The 18,897-nt window shown below is 32.6% G+C and overlaps 1 protein-coding gene across 1 annotated transcript in view; it reads left to right on the plus strand.

The window, feature by feature from the left end:
- Nucleotides 1-8,250, plus strand: part of LOC108917166 — a 69,237-nt gene extending 60,987 nt beyond the window's left edge. Inside the window, exons 3-4 of the mRNA XM_018723645.1 lie at nucleotides 1,205-1,530; nucleotides 7,524-8,250. Coding sequence (XP_018579161.1) covers nucleotides 1,205-1,530; nucleotides 7,524-7,987 — 790 coding nt within the window. The 3' untranslated portion in view covers nucleotides 7,988-8,250. The remainder of the gene's footprint in view (nucleotides 1-1,204; nucleotides 1,531-7,523) is intronic.
- Nucleotides 8,251-18,897: the final 10,647 nt, after the last annotated feature.

An 18,897-nucleotide genomic window follows, 5' to 3' on the forward strand; every position in this document is an offset into this window, starting at 1 on the left:
ATTACCGTAAAGCAGTGGCGTACTATTTTATTTAGAAAAATATGCCACCGATACCCTGTATCTCCGCTACTGGAGCATCTAAATAGGAAACGACCTCAGATTTTGGACAATGGTTACATAAACACCCATTTAAAATTGTTTTAATTACCTACTAATGTCTAAATTATTTAAAAGAAAATTAATATTTTTTTAAATTTAATATCCTGTATCTTTTTAACGCAACGTCCTAGATAAAAACTTTATCCGAAAGACTCCTCTTAAAATTCAGCAAAGAATACGAGGTTTCATTTTTGGTCACCGTTTATGAATCACCCTGTATAACTAGTATAAATTGTTATTATGAACAACTAATATCATAATATTGTGATATTCGAGGCTAGTACAAAATGATTGTTGTTATGGTCTTTATAACANCTTTCAATTTTCTACAAATTACTACTCTCTTATGTTTTTCGAAAAAAGCCTGAGTTTCGAGCAAAACTTAAAAAACGAATTGAAAACACTTTTACTTAAATAACATGACAAACATTAATCATTCGGTTATTTATTCGAATAAAGAAATTAATAAGATTAGTCATCATTTTAATAATTTTATTTGAGTAAATGCTCAAATATCTATACACCCATTTCCACGAACACAGGCGCGACATCTTTTTGTTAACGAAAATGTAATTTGTTCGAAATTTATTGTTGCTTCAATCTGATGAAAAGCATTATTTATTCGACATTTTATTCGAATATCGAAGTGTGTTTTCAGTTTGTTTTATTCGAAAATTATGCTTTTTTCGAAGAACATAAGGGGGTAGTCATTTTTAGACAACTGAAAGACGAATCCGAAAATATATATATATATCACCCTGTATAACTAGTATAAATTGTTATTATGAACAACTAATACATAATATTGTGATATTCGAGGCTAGTACAAAATGATCGTTGTTATGGTCTTTATAACATAAATAACTATTTTAGTAGTCTACTGATAAATAATTCTTCACAGCATGGTTATATNATCACCCTGTATAACTAGTATAAATTGTTATTATGAACAACTAATACATAATATTGTGATATTCGAGGCTAGTACAAAATGATCGTTGTTATGGTCTTTATAACATAAATAACTATTTTAGTAGTCTACTGATAAATAATTCTTCACAGCATGGTTATATTTGATTTTTTTTCTTATTTCAATAACTTGCAGGTTACCAAGGGCACACGAATATGGAGGAACCTACGGTCAAGGCATCGTCGTGAGAAAATATTCCACCGGCAGCATTATCAACATCAGAGTGGAACTTACTGCGAATCACTACGGCTACTTCGAGTTCTCCTTGTGCCCCAACTACAAGGCACCCACCCAGGAATGTCTGAGTAAGAATATTCTCAAGCTTGTCAGACCGCAGGAAGACGTCGACCATAAGAATGTGAGGTACTTCCCCAAAGAAGGAAACAAGGTTTATGAAATGAAGTACAGACTACCCAAGAACAGTTGCGAGCACTGTCTTCTTCAGTGGAGGTATATTGCTGGTAAGTTTAATAAGAATTTTTTGAATAAATAAAAATGGAAACATGGTACTAAAAGAACTGAAAATAAAAAAATGAAGCAAAAATAAATAAAAATAAAATAAAAAACGCTTATTGAAAGATAGAAAGCAGAAAGAAAAAACATTAAAAATTAAACAAAAAAGACAAAATAAAAACAAAGAAAAAATAAAAATTAGATAAATTAAACTAAAAATTAAAAACTGAAAGTCGTAACTAAAAATTAATTTCCTTGTATTGATATAACTATTTCGTGTGGTTGATCTTTTTAGTCTAATAAGGAAGGTTGATAAAGGAAATATAAATACTTGATTTAAGTGAAAAAAATTAGGAGGTGGTTCTATTAATAAAAATATTGATATCTGCAAGTTCTTATAACTTTTTTTGAAAACTCAGTATTAGCGGTGTTACATAACCTTGAAATAGTTTCTTAAAATTAACATTGTACCATTTCAATAGTTTGTGATAGTTTTGTAAAATTGTGAAAAGCTATTGCAAATAAAATAAAGTAAAAATGAGAAAAAACGTATTTGTAACTGATCAGTGTATCTGAAACGATTGTGGCTATGAATATTTTACATGCGTTAGGTTGGAATGAGTTTTTCCAGATTTTTCTCCAGAACATCCAAATCTTTTTTTTCAATTGAAAACAGTCATTTGAGATATTAACATCCCGGGGGCATAAAGATCCAAATAAAAAAATCAACCAAATATGTCGTTCCTATGGTCAGTTATGAAAGTGCGTACAAAAATTATGATTTTTGCATTTTTTTTAATTTTCTGACTTTCCTTTAAAATTGTCCCGAATTATACTGAAAACTTTTCTAGAACGATAACGAACAAAACAAAAATGAATTACGCATATCCATCGTTCGAATCGTGAATTAATCTTGAGTTCATACAAAAATCTAATAAAAAAAGCACTTTCAGTTTCCCCCAATTTTTCGGGCAACTTTTCCAATTTTTCTTTCCCTAAAAACCTTATTAAGACTATTACGAACATTAAAAAAAATAGCAAATCGGTCCAATCGTTCTCAAGTGATGCGCTTACTAACGAACAGCATTTAATTTTTATTTATAAAGATGTATTATACAGGGTGTCCGGAAATTATGCGTCTAGACTTCAGGAGGCGATTCCCCACAAAAATTAGTGTCACAAAGTCCTATAACAATTTTTCGAAAACTCAATATTAACAGAGATACAGGGTGTCAAAAAAATTTTTTTTTTAGTTTTTCTTAGATAACTTTTTTATTTGTGATTTGATTTTTTCCAAGTCTTTCCTATGTATTACTAGTGCCCTTGTAGATTTATGTTCCAAATATGATGCAAATACTCCGGTACCAAACGGCCTAACCTGACCTTAATCTTCGATCTATGGCCCACAACTTTTTTGTTTTCACCGCTTTATAAATTTGAACAGCACCATGTTAAANCATTTTTAGACAACTGAAAGACGAATCCGAAAATATATATATATATCACCCTGTATAACTAGTATAAATTGTTATTATGAACAACTAATACATAATATTGTGATATTCGAGGCTAGTACAAAATGATCGTTGTTATGGTCTTTATAACATAAATAACTATTTTAGTAGTCTACTGATAAATAATTCTTCACAGCATGGTTATATTTGATTTTTTTTCTTATTTCAATAACTTGCAGGTTACCAAGGGCACACGAATATGGAGGAACCTACGGTCAAGGCATCGTCGTGAGAAAATATTCCACCGGCAGCATTATCAACATCAGAGTGGAACTTACTGCGAATCACTACGGCTACTTCGAGTTCTCCTTGTGCCCCAACTACAAGGCACCCACCCAGGAATGTCTGAGTAAGAATATTCTCAAGCTTGTCAGACCGCAGGAAGACGTCGACCATAAGAATGTGAGGTACTTCCCCAAAGAAGGAAACAAGGTTTATGAAATGAAGTACAGACTACCCAAGAACAGTTGCGAGCACTGTCTTCTTCAGTGGAGGTATATTGCTGGTAAGTTTAATAAGAATTTTTTGAATAAATAAAAATGGAAACATGGTACTAAAATAACTGAAAATAAAAAAAATGAAGCAAAAATAAATAAAAATAAAATAAAAAACGGTTATCGAAAGATAGAAAGTAGAAAGGAAAAAATTTAGAATTTAGAAAAAAATAACAAAATAAAAACAGAGTCGAAAAAATTAAAATTAGATAAATTAAACGAAAAATTAAAAACTGAAAGCTCGTATCTAAAAATTAAGCTATTTTTTTATTTTCTTGTATTGATATACTTAACTATTTAGTGAAGTTGATCTTTCCAGTTTAAGAATGGATGACAAAGGAAATATAAATACTTGACTAAGGAGCAAGAAATTAGGAGGTGGTTTTATTAATAAAAATATTGATACTATCTGCAAGTTCTTATAACTTTTTTTGAAAACTCAGTATTAGCGGTGTTACATAACCTTGTTGGTAATTGTTTCTTATAATTAACTTTGTACCATTTCAATAAATTTGTTTGTGATGGTTTGTAAAACTACAGACAAAATAGCTATCGCCACGCTATATTGTCTGTGCTAAAACTCTGAAAAGCTATTGCAAAGAAAATGTGACTATGGATATTTTACATACGTTAGGTTGAAAAGAGTTTTTCCAGATCTTTCTCCAGAACATCCAAATCTTTTTGTTTTCAATTGAAAACAGTCAATTGAGATATTATCATTCCAAAGGCATAACGAACCAAATAAAAAAAATCAACCGAATATGTCGTTCATATCGTCTGTTATGATCGAAAGTGCGTACAAAAATGATGATTTTTGCATTTTTTCGGAATTTTCCGACTTTCCTTTGTAATGGTCCCGAATTTTACTGAAAACTTTTCCAGGACAATAAGGAACAAAACAAAACAAGAATTACGCATATCCATCGTTCGAATCGCGAATTAGTCTTGAGTTCATACAAATATCCCATAAATAAAAGCACTTTCAATTTTTCCCCAATTTTCCGAGCAACTTCTCCAATTTTTCTTTCCCTAAAAACCTTATTGGGACTATTACGAACATTAAAAAAAATAGCCAAATCGGTCCAGTCGTTCTCAAGAGATGCACTTACTAACGAACAGCATTTAATTTTTATTTATAAAGATGTGTTGTATCCAGGGTGTCCGCAAATTTCACCAAAAATGTTTGACTGCATATTCACGACGATAAATAAATACGACCTACGAAAAAAGTTAAATAAAAAGCTTTTGGTTTTTGAGTTACAGGCCTTCAAAGTTGTTAAAAATAAAAGTAATTTAATTAATAACATCATAACCCTTTTACCGATCGCGTTAAAATTTGGTACATTTATTTGGACTATTATTGCGTATTATTTCTTAAAGTTTTAGTCAAATAGATATACTGGGTGATAGTTTTCTCCGGTTACTTCTCCCTCTTGAAATTGTCGTTTTATTTAAAAAAAAAATAGTGTTCCTTGAGGTAATCGCCTACAGAAAACCATTCTTGAGAAAAATGGCATTATTTGCTGGTATCACGGATTTAAACTTTGAATTCAGTAGGCGATGAAAACAAGTCGCAACAAGCGATGAATGTCGATTGCTGTGGCTACCAGGGAATGTCATTATTGTCGTGTTTCTTTAGGATTTTCATCACTCTACACATGCAAATTATGAAGTGTCCGCAGTGGATCAAGACAATTAAACGGAGTTGTCAATTTTCATAATTTGCATGTGTGGAGTAATGCGAATACTAAAGAAACACGAGAATAATCACATTACCACAACAATCAAGATATTGTTTTCATCGCCTACTGAACTCAAAGTTTTAAACCGAAACGTACACACATGCAAATAATGCCATTTTTCTCAAGAATGGTTTTCTGTAGGCGATTTTTTCAAGAGACAATATTTTTTTTTAAATAAAACTACCTTTCCAATGTTGCCGCCCGCTTTAAAAAATACGACAACTGTAAAAGTTTTGACCGCTAAAAGGGAGAGGTAACCTGTGAAAACTATCACCCAGTATATCGATTTGACTAAAGCTTTAAGAAATAATCGTCCAAATAAATGTACCAAATTTTAACGTGATCGGTAAAAAGGTTATGAAGTTATTAATTAAATTAGTTTTATTTTTAACAACTTTGAAGGCTTGTAACTCAAAAAATAAAAAAATTGTATTTAACTTTTTTTTCGTAGAGCGTCTTTATTTATCGTCGTGAATGTGCAGTCAAACGTTGTCGGTGAAATTTGCGGACACCGAATCCAAAATTTTGAGTAATCGGCACAAAATTGTGAAAAGCAACTTAGTGAACGCAAAAAATTCGAAAAAATTTGTGCTGAACTTGATCAAGTTGCACTGAAAAAAATGTATTTGGATCAAATGAGCAGATGGGTTTCTTATGTGCTGATCCAAACCTGGAATTTTTTAAGCTTCCCCCACCCCAGATTTTGTAAAAATCGCAAAATAATAGCCAAAAATACAAAAATAGTGAAAAATTGCAGAAAAATACGTGAGCCCAAAAAAATTCGAGAAATTTTTTTGAAGCTGAAGTATATTAGCCCCCACAGATTTAGCAAAAAACGCAAAAAATAGCCGAAAATGGCAAAAAATCATATTAATGAGAGTGAGAAAATTTAGAAAGGTACAAAAATCACAAAATATCGCAATAAAATGACTGCTATTTCATAAACATAAGAAACAGGGATTTTGTGAAACCTGATTGCTGACCCAGGATCATGGTCGAAATTTTTAGATCTAGATCACCGCATACTTTCCATTGATTGCCGAGTAGTTTATTTTCTCCAACACTATCTACAAAGCATTTTTTGCGATATTTTGCGGTTTCTGTAAAATTTTTGAGTAAAGAGGCACAACAGACTTTAGATTCAAATTCGATTCGACAAAATTTAGGAGAAGAACACTTGATCCAATCCAGAAAACCTATTTCTAAAATTTCCCCCTCTCATTAATACGATTTTTTGCCATTTCAGCTATTTTTTTGTGTTTTTTGCAAAATCTATGCGGTGATACAGCTAATAGAAGTCAGTGAATCAAAATACATAAGAAACACACTTGATCAAGGCCAGAAAAAAAATTTCGAATTATTTTTGCTCTCAGAACGTGATTATTGACGATTTTTCGCTATTATTTTACAATTTTTGCAAATTAAAAGACAGCACATCGTAATACATAAGAAACCCATTTATTTAAATTTGGAAAAAAAATTTCAAATTTTTTTACGCTTACTAATGTTGATTTTCAGCGATTTTTCACTATTTTTTGCCAATTACTCAAAATTTTGGGGGTGAATGATCTCAACGAATTCAGCAGATCAAAATAGGTACATAAAGCTTGTTGGGTCAAATCAAAGGTACAGACCATTTTTTTCTTTCGTGTGCCGGTGTCATTAATGTCTCAAAGGACTGGTTGGATTGGAAATGATTCTGACTTAGGCACTTAAAATATTCGTAATTAGTTGGACTTATCTAATTTCTTGAAAAATCACAAATGATGTTATAAATCACGACCAACTATAGTGTCTTTAAGAGCAAGTGCATTAAACATACTTTTTACAGGTGCTATTTAGTTTTCTCTGTCATAATACATACCTTTTAAGGAAATGATATTTTAAATAAACTGATGTCGTTGTTTTTAAAAGTTTGCATTAAAATATAAAGTTAAAAACATTTTATGGTGATTATAGTGATGTTTACAAAGTATCCATACCCCAGAAGCTTCAGTTTGTATACCATATGTATTGATGTACAGAGAAAATGAGTACCTTGCTAATTTTTCAGAAATTCTAAGTGTTCCAATTTGAAAAAATTATGATTGAAAAAAATTGTTAAAAAAAATGAATTAAAAGGAATAACTAAAAATATTACAAGAACTTATACTATTCTTATATGACTAGAACCAGTCCCTAAATTTTTTGCTCATTGTTTCCCAGCATCTCGCATTGTTTAAAACAAAGCTCAGACATTTTTCTCTTTTAGGAAACAACTGGGGCAATTGTCCAAACGGCACCGGCGCAGTAGGCTGCGGCCCTCAAGAGGAGTTTCGTGCATGCGCCGACATTACCATATCTGGCAAAGCTTCGGACGAACCGATGGTATCCGTGGAAGAAGAAGAGACGCCAGAACTGGTACCAGAATACGTACCAACAACCACTATAGTTCCATCCGTTCCTACTCCAGAGGAGTCCTACAACCCAATATCTGCTCTTATTATCACTCTTGTATCTTTTTTAGTAGTATTTTCGATTTTATCCCTGCTTTACTTTCATTTCTACCAAGTTGGTAAGCAAGTCAAGAACTGGATTAAGGGGCCTAGCAAGAAAACGACTCAAAACTTACCTCCCATGCCACCTCCTAGGGCAAGAAGGACTCGAAGTCCTTCTGCGAGAAGAGATAGGAGCGTTATGCATGAAATTGATCTAACTCGCGAAAGCTTAGCGTAATTTGCGTCAGAAAAAGGAAAAGGTTTAGGAAAAGGGAAAGTAAAGTAGCATAAAACCGTTTATAAATCGAAAATACTTCGAATCTGTAATGTTTGTACTGAATAATATTTATTCTACGTTTACGTTGTAAGTGCAATAATTAGTGATACGTACAATACACACTTTTATTTATAAGTCTGTTTAAATTTAAGTAGGAGGTACGTTTTAGTTTAAATATATTTATTGTTAATTTAAGAGAAGTTTGTACATACTTAAAGCAATAAAAAGACACTTTTTATCTTAAAGAGGTAGGTGTATCTTTTATGCCGCTCCACACACGACGATGCAAAACTGTTACATTTGTTCGAAGAACAAATGCGCTTCATCGAAGTCACAAAATGGCTCTGTCAGGTCAATGTGTGGCATGAAAAAATCTTATAAGCTCGATTTTGCTTATCAGGTCGCTCCTTTACTTGACCGTGTCTGACTCGATTCACGTAGGTATGAGCTCGATTTTGCGTATCAGGTTGCTCCTTTACTTGACCGTGTCTGACTCGATTCACGTAGGTATGTGTGTCAGTTTCAAATGTACTTTTTCCGTTTTTGGACTGATTTTAAAATTTNTGTTAAAGAGTATCAAAAATTATTTAAAAAAGTATCTCTTGTTGCGATACAATAAAATGAACCGTTTCTGGGAAAAACGACTTCAAACATTTTCATGTGTTAGTGAACGCAAAAAATTCGAAAAAATTTGTTCTGACTGACAAGTGTGTTTCTTATGTATTTTGAGATGCTGAATTCGAGTCTGAAGTATAATAGCCCCTACAGATTTGACAAAAAACGCAAAAAATATCCGCAAATGGCAAAAATTCATATTAATGAGAGTGAGAAAATTTAGAAAGATGCAAAAATCACAAAATATCGCAAAAAAATGCCTGCTATTTCATAAACATAAGAAAGGGGATATTTTGTGAAACCTGATTGCTCACCCAGGATCATGGTCAAAATTTTTAGATCTAGATCACCGCATACTTTCCATTGATTTCCAAGTAGTTTATTTTCTCCAACACTATCTACAAAGCATTTTTTGCGATATTTTGCGGTTTTTGTAAAATTTTTGAGTAAAGAGGCGCAACATACTTTGGATTCAAATTTGACTCGACAAAATTTATGAGAGGAACACTTGATCCAATCCAGAAAACCTATTTCTAAAATTTCTCCCTCTCATTAATATGATTTTTTGCCATTTCAGCTTTTTTTTGTGTACAGCACATCGTAATACATAAGAAACCCATTTATTTAAATGTGGAAAAAATTATTTCTAATTTTTTGACGCTTACTAATGTTGATTTTCAGCGATTTTTTACTATTTTTTGCCAATTACTAAAAATTTTGGGGGTGAATGATCTCAACGAATTCAGCAGATCAAAATAGGTACATAAAGCTTGTTGGGTCAAATCAAAGGTACAGACCATTTTTTTCTTTCGTGTGCCGGTGTCATTAATGTCTCAAAGGACTGGTTGGATTGGAAATGATTCTGACTTAGGCACTTAAAATATTCGTAATTAGTTGGACTTATCTAATTTCTTGAAAAATCACAAATGATGTTATAAATCACGACCAACTATAGTGTCTTTAAGAGCAAGTGCATTAAACATACTTTTTACAGGTGCTATTTAGTTTTCTCTGTCATAATACATACCTTTTAAGGAAATGATATTTTAAATAAACTGATGTCGTTGTTTTTAAAAGTTTGCATTAAAATATAAAGTTAAAAACATTTTATGGTGATTATAGTGATGTTTACAAAGTATCCATACCCCAGAAGCTTCAGTTTGTATACCATATGTATTGATGTACAGAGAAAATGAGTACCTTGCTAATTTTTCAGAAATTCTAAGTGTTCCAATTTGAAAAAATTATGATTGAAAAAAATTGTTACAAAAAAAATTAAATTAAAAGGAATAACTAAAAATATTACAAGAACTTATACTATTCTTATATGACTAGAATCAGTCCTTAAATTTTCTGCTTATGGTTTTCCAGCACCTCGTATTGTTTAAAACAAAGCTCAGACATTTTTCTCTTTTAGGAAACAACTGGGGCAATTGTCCAAACGGCACCGGCGCAGTAGGCTGCGGCCCTCAAGAGGAGTTTCGTGCATGCGCCGACATTACCATATCTGGCAAAGCTTCGGACGAACCGATGGTATCCGTGGAAGAAGAAGAGACGCCAGAACTGATACCAGAATACGTACCAACAACCACTATAGTTCCATCCGTTCCTACTCCAGAGGAGTCCTACAACCCAATATCTGCTCTTATTATCACTCTTGTATCTTTTTTAGTAGTATTTTCGATTTTATCCCTGCTTTACTTTCATTTCTACCAAGTTGGTAAGCAAGTCAAGAACTGGATTAAGGGGCCTAGCAAGAAAACGACTCAAAATTTACCTCCCATGCCACCTCCTAGGGCAAGAAGGACTCGAAGCCCTTCTGCGAGAAGGGATAGGAGCGTTATGCACGAAATTGATCTAACTCGCGAAAGCTTAGCGTAATTTGCGTCAGAAAAAGGAAAAGGTTTAGGAAAAGGGAAAGTAAAGTAGCATAAAACCGTTTATAAATCGAAAATACTTCGAATCTGTAATGTTTGTACTGAATAATATTTATTCTACGTTTACGTTGTAAGTGCAATAATTAGTGATACGTACAATACACACTTTTATTTATAAGTCTGCTTAAATTTAAGTAGGAGGTACGTTTTAGTTTAAATATATTTATTGTTAATTTAAGAGAAGTTTGTACATACTTAAAGCAATAAAAAGACACTTTTTATTTTAAAGAGGTAGGTGTATCTTTTATGCCGCTCCACACACGACGATGCAAAACTGTCACATTTGTTCGAAGAACAAATGCGCTTCATCGAAGTCACAAAATGGCTCTGTCAGGTCAATGTGTGGCATGAAAAAATCTTATAAGCTCGATTTTGCTTATCAGGTCGCTCCTTTACTTGACCGTGTCTGACTCGATTCACGTAGGTATGAGCTCGATTTTGCGTATCAGGTTGCTCCTTTACTTGACCATGTCTGACTCGATTCACGTAGGTATGTGTGTCAGTTTCAAATGTACTTTTTCCGTTTTTGGACTGATTTTAAAATTTAAAATTCAAAAATGGTTTAATTTATTACACAGACCCCTCCGAACGTGAATCCGCGGACAGAGTTCTGGTTCTTTTTCTAACTTAAAAAAAAAACGGGTCAGAAATCACGAATTTTCAAAAATAACAAATTCACCCCAAATTTGGTAAACGGGGGTTTTCGGGGTCGCTGATCACAGATCCGAGGTCAATTTTGCAAAATCAAGATGGCGAATCCAAGATGACCGATCATTTATCAAAAAATTACACATTCGCGCCAAATTTGGTATACGGGGGTTTTCAGGGTCACTGATCACGAATCCGAGATCAGATTTACAAAATTAGTAAGAAAAAGAACAAAATATAGACGAAAAAAGAAGGTTAAAACACGATTGGGTACTTACTGACTCGGTCGGATGTTCATAACCGTCGCGTCGGCCTGTCGCTACAGCGCATCGTACGAAACCGGTAATAACGGCAGTTATTGGCTTCGCGTTTTCTTCGTGTAAACGTGTTTTAATATTCTAATAATGTTGAACGTGCCAAGGGGTAAAAAACGACCTTTCGCTGATGAAGTACGAAAATTTATTTGTTTTTATTTATACCCACCTGTTTATTTATTTGTTTAAGATGAACACGCCTATGATGAAAACCCGAACTCTAGTGACCAAATTTGGCGAGAATGTGTTATTTTTTGAAAATTTGGGATCCGCCATCTTCAATTTTGCAAAATTGACTTCGAATTCGTGATCAGCGATCCCGGAAATCCCCGTATACCAAATGTGGCGTGTTTCTGTTATTTATTGAAATTTCATGTTATCTAACCTTAATTGACCCGTTTTGTTGAGGTTAGAAAAAGAACCATCAATTCTGACCGCGGATTCACGTTCGGCGGGTCTTAACCATATAAATAAACATTTGAATGAAGAAAACATATTTTTTTGTATTTTTCCTAGCACTTTTTGTGAATTTTTGCTTTTTTTCTGTTCTGTTTTTTGAGGTTAGGAAATTTCTGTGATCTGATAGCTCAATTTTGACAACGAATTCGTGATCAGGAGGCAAAAATACTACGGATAACCTATGTCGCATGAAAAGTACAGACAACTTTTTTTTTATGCGGCTGTGTCTTTTCAGTGTTAAGATATTATGAGAGGCTTATCGGTTATGAATAATTTATATTTTATGACCGAGATGATATGATTGCGAAAAATTATTATAGGTTTTCAAAATTTCAAGCTTTTATGTCGTTGACAGTCTCTTATATGAATTAAAGGCTTACTCATCAAAATGGTTCAGTAGAACGGGGTTCTGAGGTGGTACTTTTTCCATAAATTCCAAATTTTCTAACAAATCGGTTACAAATATATTATAGAACAACACATTCAAATGCACGGGCGTCGCATAGTAAGGAAAAATGGTACTAACAATTTACAAAAAATGTTTTTGTGTTTTTCTTCAGTATCTCGGTTGGAGCGCACTGCAAAGATCATTTTTATTTTAAATTAAATTTTGGTGTTTATGAAAAATGACTAGTGTCACTATGTTTTAGGCTTTTTGGACTGTACTTCGTTTTTCTAGTAAAACAGTTATTAAATCTAGTAGTTTATCCATATGTAAATAATTTATGTAGACATCGACTTCTTCGTGATCCACTTAATGAAGGAGGATTATTGTTAAGCGCGGTTTTCGGCTCAATTGGAAAAATTTTTAAAAGTGCATGATTTTTATAGCTTGGGGCCATATAAACAAAATTCAATCGATTTTAGCCCAAACGGATCCACACCCCACTGTCCACTGTCCTACATACCCCCCCAATAACCGACCCACATTTAACTACTAAGACAGGTAGTAATGGCAGAAAAATATCTTTAAATATAAATAATAGTAAAAATAATAAATACCTAGGGTCAGACAAGCAATATTCCGTTCATTATAGGCCAAACGAATCCAACTCCCATCTACCCATACCCATCCCCATAATTCTAATCACGTCCAACTATTGGGACAGGCAGAAATGTCAGAAAACTTAAATTGAAGCTGAGATAAATACAAACTAGGGCTCGGACAGGCAAGCTCAACCTGAATTGGTAGAGCGTAAAACTCAAACTGAACCTCTGACAAACTAAATCGAAACCTCGAACAGGGAAACTCTAGCTAAAGCTCACATATGAAATCTGGATCTCAAATAGCAGTTCAGACTGCCAAAACCAGACTTAAGCACCGACAGCAAACTCAATCTGTATCTTGGACAGGTATGCGCAAACTGAAGCTCACACATGGAAGCTCAAATACTAACAGGGAAACTAAACTCGTACAGTTTGGTTCACCGCCTTTACACTTTTGCCATTTTCTCAACGGCTTTTCTTTCGTTAGAGAAAATCTCTTATAAATGTTAAAAATCTTTTGTTGACTGTCAGTTTAGTTCTTCTCTTGGCATTACTCAGGAACAACGACGTGGACGTGGTAGATTACTGCTCCGGATTTTCCTTATCATCTTCCTCTTCTGAAGTTTCTTCATTTTCTCGTTAGAATATACGTCACTGTTGTATTGTGGGGAATTTTCGCGATGCTGCTCATAAAGAGTCATTTTTGTGACATCACTGCTTGTGATAATAGTTGGACATGGGTAGCGGAAGGGGAAGGAAACAAGTGAATATTGCTTGTCTGGCTTTAGGGTTGTGTAAAAAGACATTGTGACGAACCGTTAGGCTCTGTAGTTCGGAATTGTATTTCATATAGTTTTCAAATAATAAGTCAGTTCATTGCAAGAGTCTGTTGATATCGTCCAAGTTTTAGGGGAAGTTAGGTCAGTTATAATAACACGTATTTTTATAGTGTCAAAGCATTTCTGTGTTTACTTATTGTTGAATTCGTTGTATTGTAATGAAATGAATGACTTAGAAGATATTTACTATTTTACTAAACAAGATAACAAAGCTTTTGATAGAAGCCAAAGATAAAACATTTTTGGTAGCTATGATTATTGGACTTAGTGGAACTCGTAGAAGACGGTAAATGACAAATTTCTTAACAGAAAATCTTATTCACAAAAGTTTCGTTTTCTGAATTGTATTACTAAATCACATCTGGGAACATTTCAGAAGTGTATCCTGCGAAATTGTTAGTGGATGTACTGCGCTATGCTCAGTTAATATAAACCAACAGTTAATTTTTTTTGTTTCGTATAGAAATAAAAAATATACTAAAATGTCAAAAGCAGTAGCCGCATACTTGAATCTTCAAGAGAATGTACCGAGCATTGCTTCCAGTGTACTATTTAATTTTTGGTAAATTATGGTGCTGATATGTACTTATGAAGCTGGTAGGTTGTGATGGCAAGTCACAAGCAAAACCTAGTTACATTCAATAATATGTTGCACACTGGCATGAATCATTACATTATTAACTTTAATGTATATTGTTTATCACCTTGGTTTAATATTGATTGGTCATCTATTGAATTGTAATCAATTTCTTGGTCAATGGTCAGTTATGTCAGTATATTTCTGGTTGTGTCTTCAGATAAGATACAACGCCTTTAATTTTATTATTACTTGTAAAATTTCTTAAGTTTTTGTGCTACCAAAGCTTTATTTAAGGACGGGATTTTGTACAAAAAATATCGCCCAGCGTGAGTCACGAAACGGGACCCCTGCAGGTGCTGCTCTAGCGGCCAACGCTAAGTCTAATAATTTCGCTGCACCGGATATTCGTCCGATTTTTCAGGAACGGCTCCAATTTTTGTACATACAATCTTATAAGGAAAGAGAGTAAATATTTTATTAATCAGTAATAGATTATCGAGGACAATAATATTTTTTTTATTAAGTAGGCATTAATTTTTAGTTAATAAGCTTAAACAATTTTATAATTACTATTCCTTCAGTATAAAAGCAGAAATACGATTTTTAAAATTACATGTAGTTTCTTCTTCAAAAGTGAAACAGGTATAATATGGAATAGGCAACAGTCTAATGTTTATATTTTCACATTAACAATCCGATAATGTAAATTAACTGCTATTTTCAGTAAAAATATATACCTAACCTGAATTATTTTTTTACTTTGGCGAGTCGTATTAACTTAAAAAATACTGCTTAATTACTAAAATATATAGAAACTTGCTACTAATTACGTTTGGAGAATAAATTGTATAGGCATAAAATATATATAAAATATTATTGTATCTATTTAGTCCATTGAAATGAAGGCTGAACCTCTATTTTTTCCTCTGTCGATCAAACCTGGGCGCAAATATGTTTTCGACCCTCAGGAATCCGAATCCGCAAAAATTTTTGACCTAGGTGGTCAGGAAAGGGGTCAAAAGGTCAAAAAACCGTAAAAAATAAGGTTTTTCGCAAATATCTCGTAAACTACGGCAAGTAGCAAAAAAATAATTGCACCATCGTGTTCCCAGGGAAATTTTACATCGATTTTATGCTATTGCTTATTAAAATTAAATAAATTTATGTCATGTTTTGGACATTCTAACTAAGCAAGAGAGGGGAAGGCATTTGGGGAGTACGCGCACGCTACATGTATCGGTTGACTCGAAGCTCTAGCAGGTGCGCTTGTTTCGAATATAATGCGATTTCAAATATAATTAGCCTGCAGTTATAGTGGATCTGAATTCAATTGCCAGATACACTATTTTTTTTGCTACTTACTTTAATTTTTAAATGGAAAACCAAAAATAATACTAATGAAGAACAGAAAAAAAAATTTTTTAGAACGAAATACTTATTGCAAAAATGAAATATAGTGCTCTGAAAAAGCGACTTGTAAAGCTTATTCTACAAATACTTGTTCATAAAAAAAGTCAAAATTTGTATAAACAATTGTTCCCAGAATGACAACTTTTTATTTCTAAATTTTGAAATGAATAAAATAAGCCTAGTAGTCCGGGCGAATTAGGTTTTTTTTTCAATAATCGGGCCTACCTCGAATTTTATGGGTTTAAAATTAAGTAAAAAATACACAGAATAAAAGCCTAAATTTGTGTATTTGTAGATGTCGAGCGTCATATTGTTTATAACAAAAGAAAATAAAATAATTGCTTTTTTTCAGTTTTTCGCTTAGATCTCCGAAAATAAGCCTCTAATCGACATGAGGTATACTTATTGATTTTGTTCCTAAGGAAATTTGCTACAAGGGTAGGCTTTTGCGAAAGTTCGCAAAATTTTTTTATTTTGCAACTTAAAAATCTGAAATTTACACAGACGCGAGATAATGTAATTACCTTTAGATCCTTTCTTGTCGAATTTCGATATCTTGACTTGGGCAGAAGATACACGCGCTAGCGTTTTCGACAATATAATTTTGCAATACGCCGCCATTTTTTTTTGGGGGTCCGGATTGCAGGTATTTGTTAACCACCCCAACAGTTATCTTTTCCTGTAGTTTCATCCAATTTCAGTCAAATTTGTTATTTTTATTTAATTCTGAAAATTTAGTACATTTTTCTATTCACCGCTAATTTTGCAATATAAAAAAAATTTTGCGAACTTTCGCAAAAGCCTACCCTTGTAGCAAATTTCCTCAGGAACAAAATCAATAAGTATACCTCATGTCGATTAGAGGCTTATTTTTGGAAATATAAGCGAAAAACTGAAAAAAAGCAACTATTTTATTTTCTTTTTTGTACCTAGCCTTATTTGAAACAATATTGAAAATCTGCAAACACATCTTCATTGACACTTTTTGCCCTCTATCCGATTTCTTATACAACGTTTCGCCTTACCGGGGCTATCATCAGGTTAATTTTTTTAAGTATAGTTGCAGTTTTGGTAGCAATTCATGATGTTTTTCACATACAACAAACAGCAAGTTTAAATTTTAACATTTCGTTCTGTATTTGACCTTCCATCTTCAGGTGTCCAAACTTCCAAATCTCTTTATTTTGGATCACTTAAATGTTTAGAAGGCTTTTTTATAAGTGTTTAAGCCAAACTACATTAAAATACTAAGTTTTTAATTTAGCATTTAAACGTAAGTACTGAGCCAAAACTCAGAACAAAGAGAAACAAATCTATGTTAGGACACCTGAAGATGGAAGGCTAAATAAAGAACGAAACGTTAAAATTTAAACTTGTTGTTTGGTGTGTGTTTGACTAAAAAAAATAAATTAATTATATTTTTAAAAATTTCAGTTTTTCCCAAATGTATGTATGTATGTATGTATTTCAAAAATAAATTGAGATATTCTTGACTTCTCGGTACCATATTTTTAGCCTCATAATTGCGTAACTTTGTTCTAATTTAACCAAATTTGTAAGTATCTCTTATAGAGATGGGAAAAGATTGGGTCTTTTGAGGGTTTGAACCCGGTTTAAACCCGGTTTAAACCCATTTGAAAAGACCCGGTTTAAACCCAAACCCTCTTTTTAACTGTTTTAAAAGGGTTAGTTATCAGTTATGCAATCAAAGAATTTCCAAACTATGTCTTTGCTTCGACGCATTTATTAATATTAGGTACAGAATTAAAAATTAAAATTCTTAAAAACTTGAGAGTTTTCCAGTACTTAAGTAGGGTGGGGTCAATATTTGACATTTTAATCTGCTTTGAGGCTATAAAATGGCGGGAAATTTAAATTATTGAAAAGACCGGGTCTAAATGAAAAGACCGGACCCGGTTTAAATCCTCTCGACACAACTCTAATCTCTTATGATAAAAGAGAAGCGAGACACCCATGGTGAGCCTCTTGAATGACTCACCCTGTATACATCGAGGAGTAACGCAGGGCAGCAAAGTTTTAGTGCCGCTATGTCGTATGTTATGTTTTAACAGAAAATACAAAAATATATATTTTGCAACGCGATAGGACATAAGGAGCATATTTGAAAAATATTTTGTTCTGGAATTCCCCGCCACAGCAAACTTATATTTTTTGTAATGAAATATCACTTTATTCTCATATTTGCATTTAGTTCATTTTAAGAAGGCAAAAAAGGAAATGTAAAGACCCGGCTTGTATACCTAATGGAAACTCAAAAAAGAAATTAAAAAAATAAACATTTTAAAAATAAGCAAAAGTTGATTGTTAAGACAATATGAAATTAAAATCGTGTTAGTTATATTCATATTCAAGAATGAATTACTTTTTTGGTCGTCACTTTTTTCATTAAATATCCAGTGGTTTCCTTCTTATCGGTAAGTAGCTACTGATTTGTAGATTGAAAAAGAAATCTACCTGAGCCAGACTAATTTTTAAGCTGTAAATTTATTTTGAAGCTACCAAGGCTAGAACATAAATAACGATTTTATGTAGGACACCCTGTACGTAAAATTTAATCTTTGTTCTTAATAAAGAAAAATTAGTACATATTATTGGTTTTTTATGCGTTATATTTTCGTACTACTTAAGCTTTACAAAATCTTATTAATTAGGTACTTTTAAAAAATTACTCATATTTATATATCAAAGATAATATTAGACCATTATGCTTTATTTTAGCACGCATTTTATAACCCAACTCTGTGTTTTAGCTTTCATTTTCAAGGGTAGCGACACCTGTGACAGAGTATACAAACTAATTATACTTACAAATTCTTGTATTTAGCTAGAAATCACTACAATTCTGGTTTAAATATGAAATAAATATGGAGTCGTGTAAAATGTTATCATTTTACTCGAGGACACAAATTATAGAATTATTAATAAATATTAATCTGAAAATTAAATACAAATGATCATAGGTGTCCGTTCTAGTGAGTGAAGTAGTTTGGTTATTGTGCCTGACCTAGTTCCGTCGTAAATGCAATATATTGACAGACTAACTGTATGGTTAATATTGAGG

Source organism: Anoplophora glabripennis, unplaced genomic scaffold, assembly GCF_000390285.2.
Source record: "Anoplophora glabripennis isolate ALB-LARVAE unplaced genomic scaffold, Agla_2.0 scaffold79, whole genome shotgun sequence".
In the NCBI taxonomy this organism is placed as follows: domain Eukaryota; kingdom Metazoa; phylum Arthropoda; class Insecta; order Coleoptera; family Cerambycidae; genus Anoplophora; species Anoplophora glabripennis.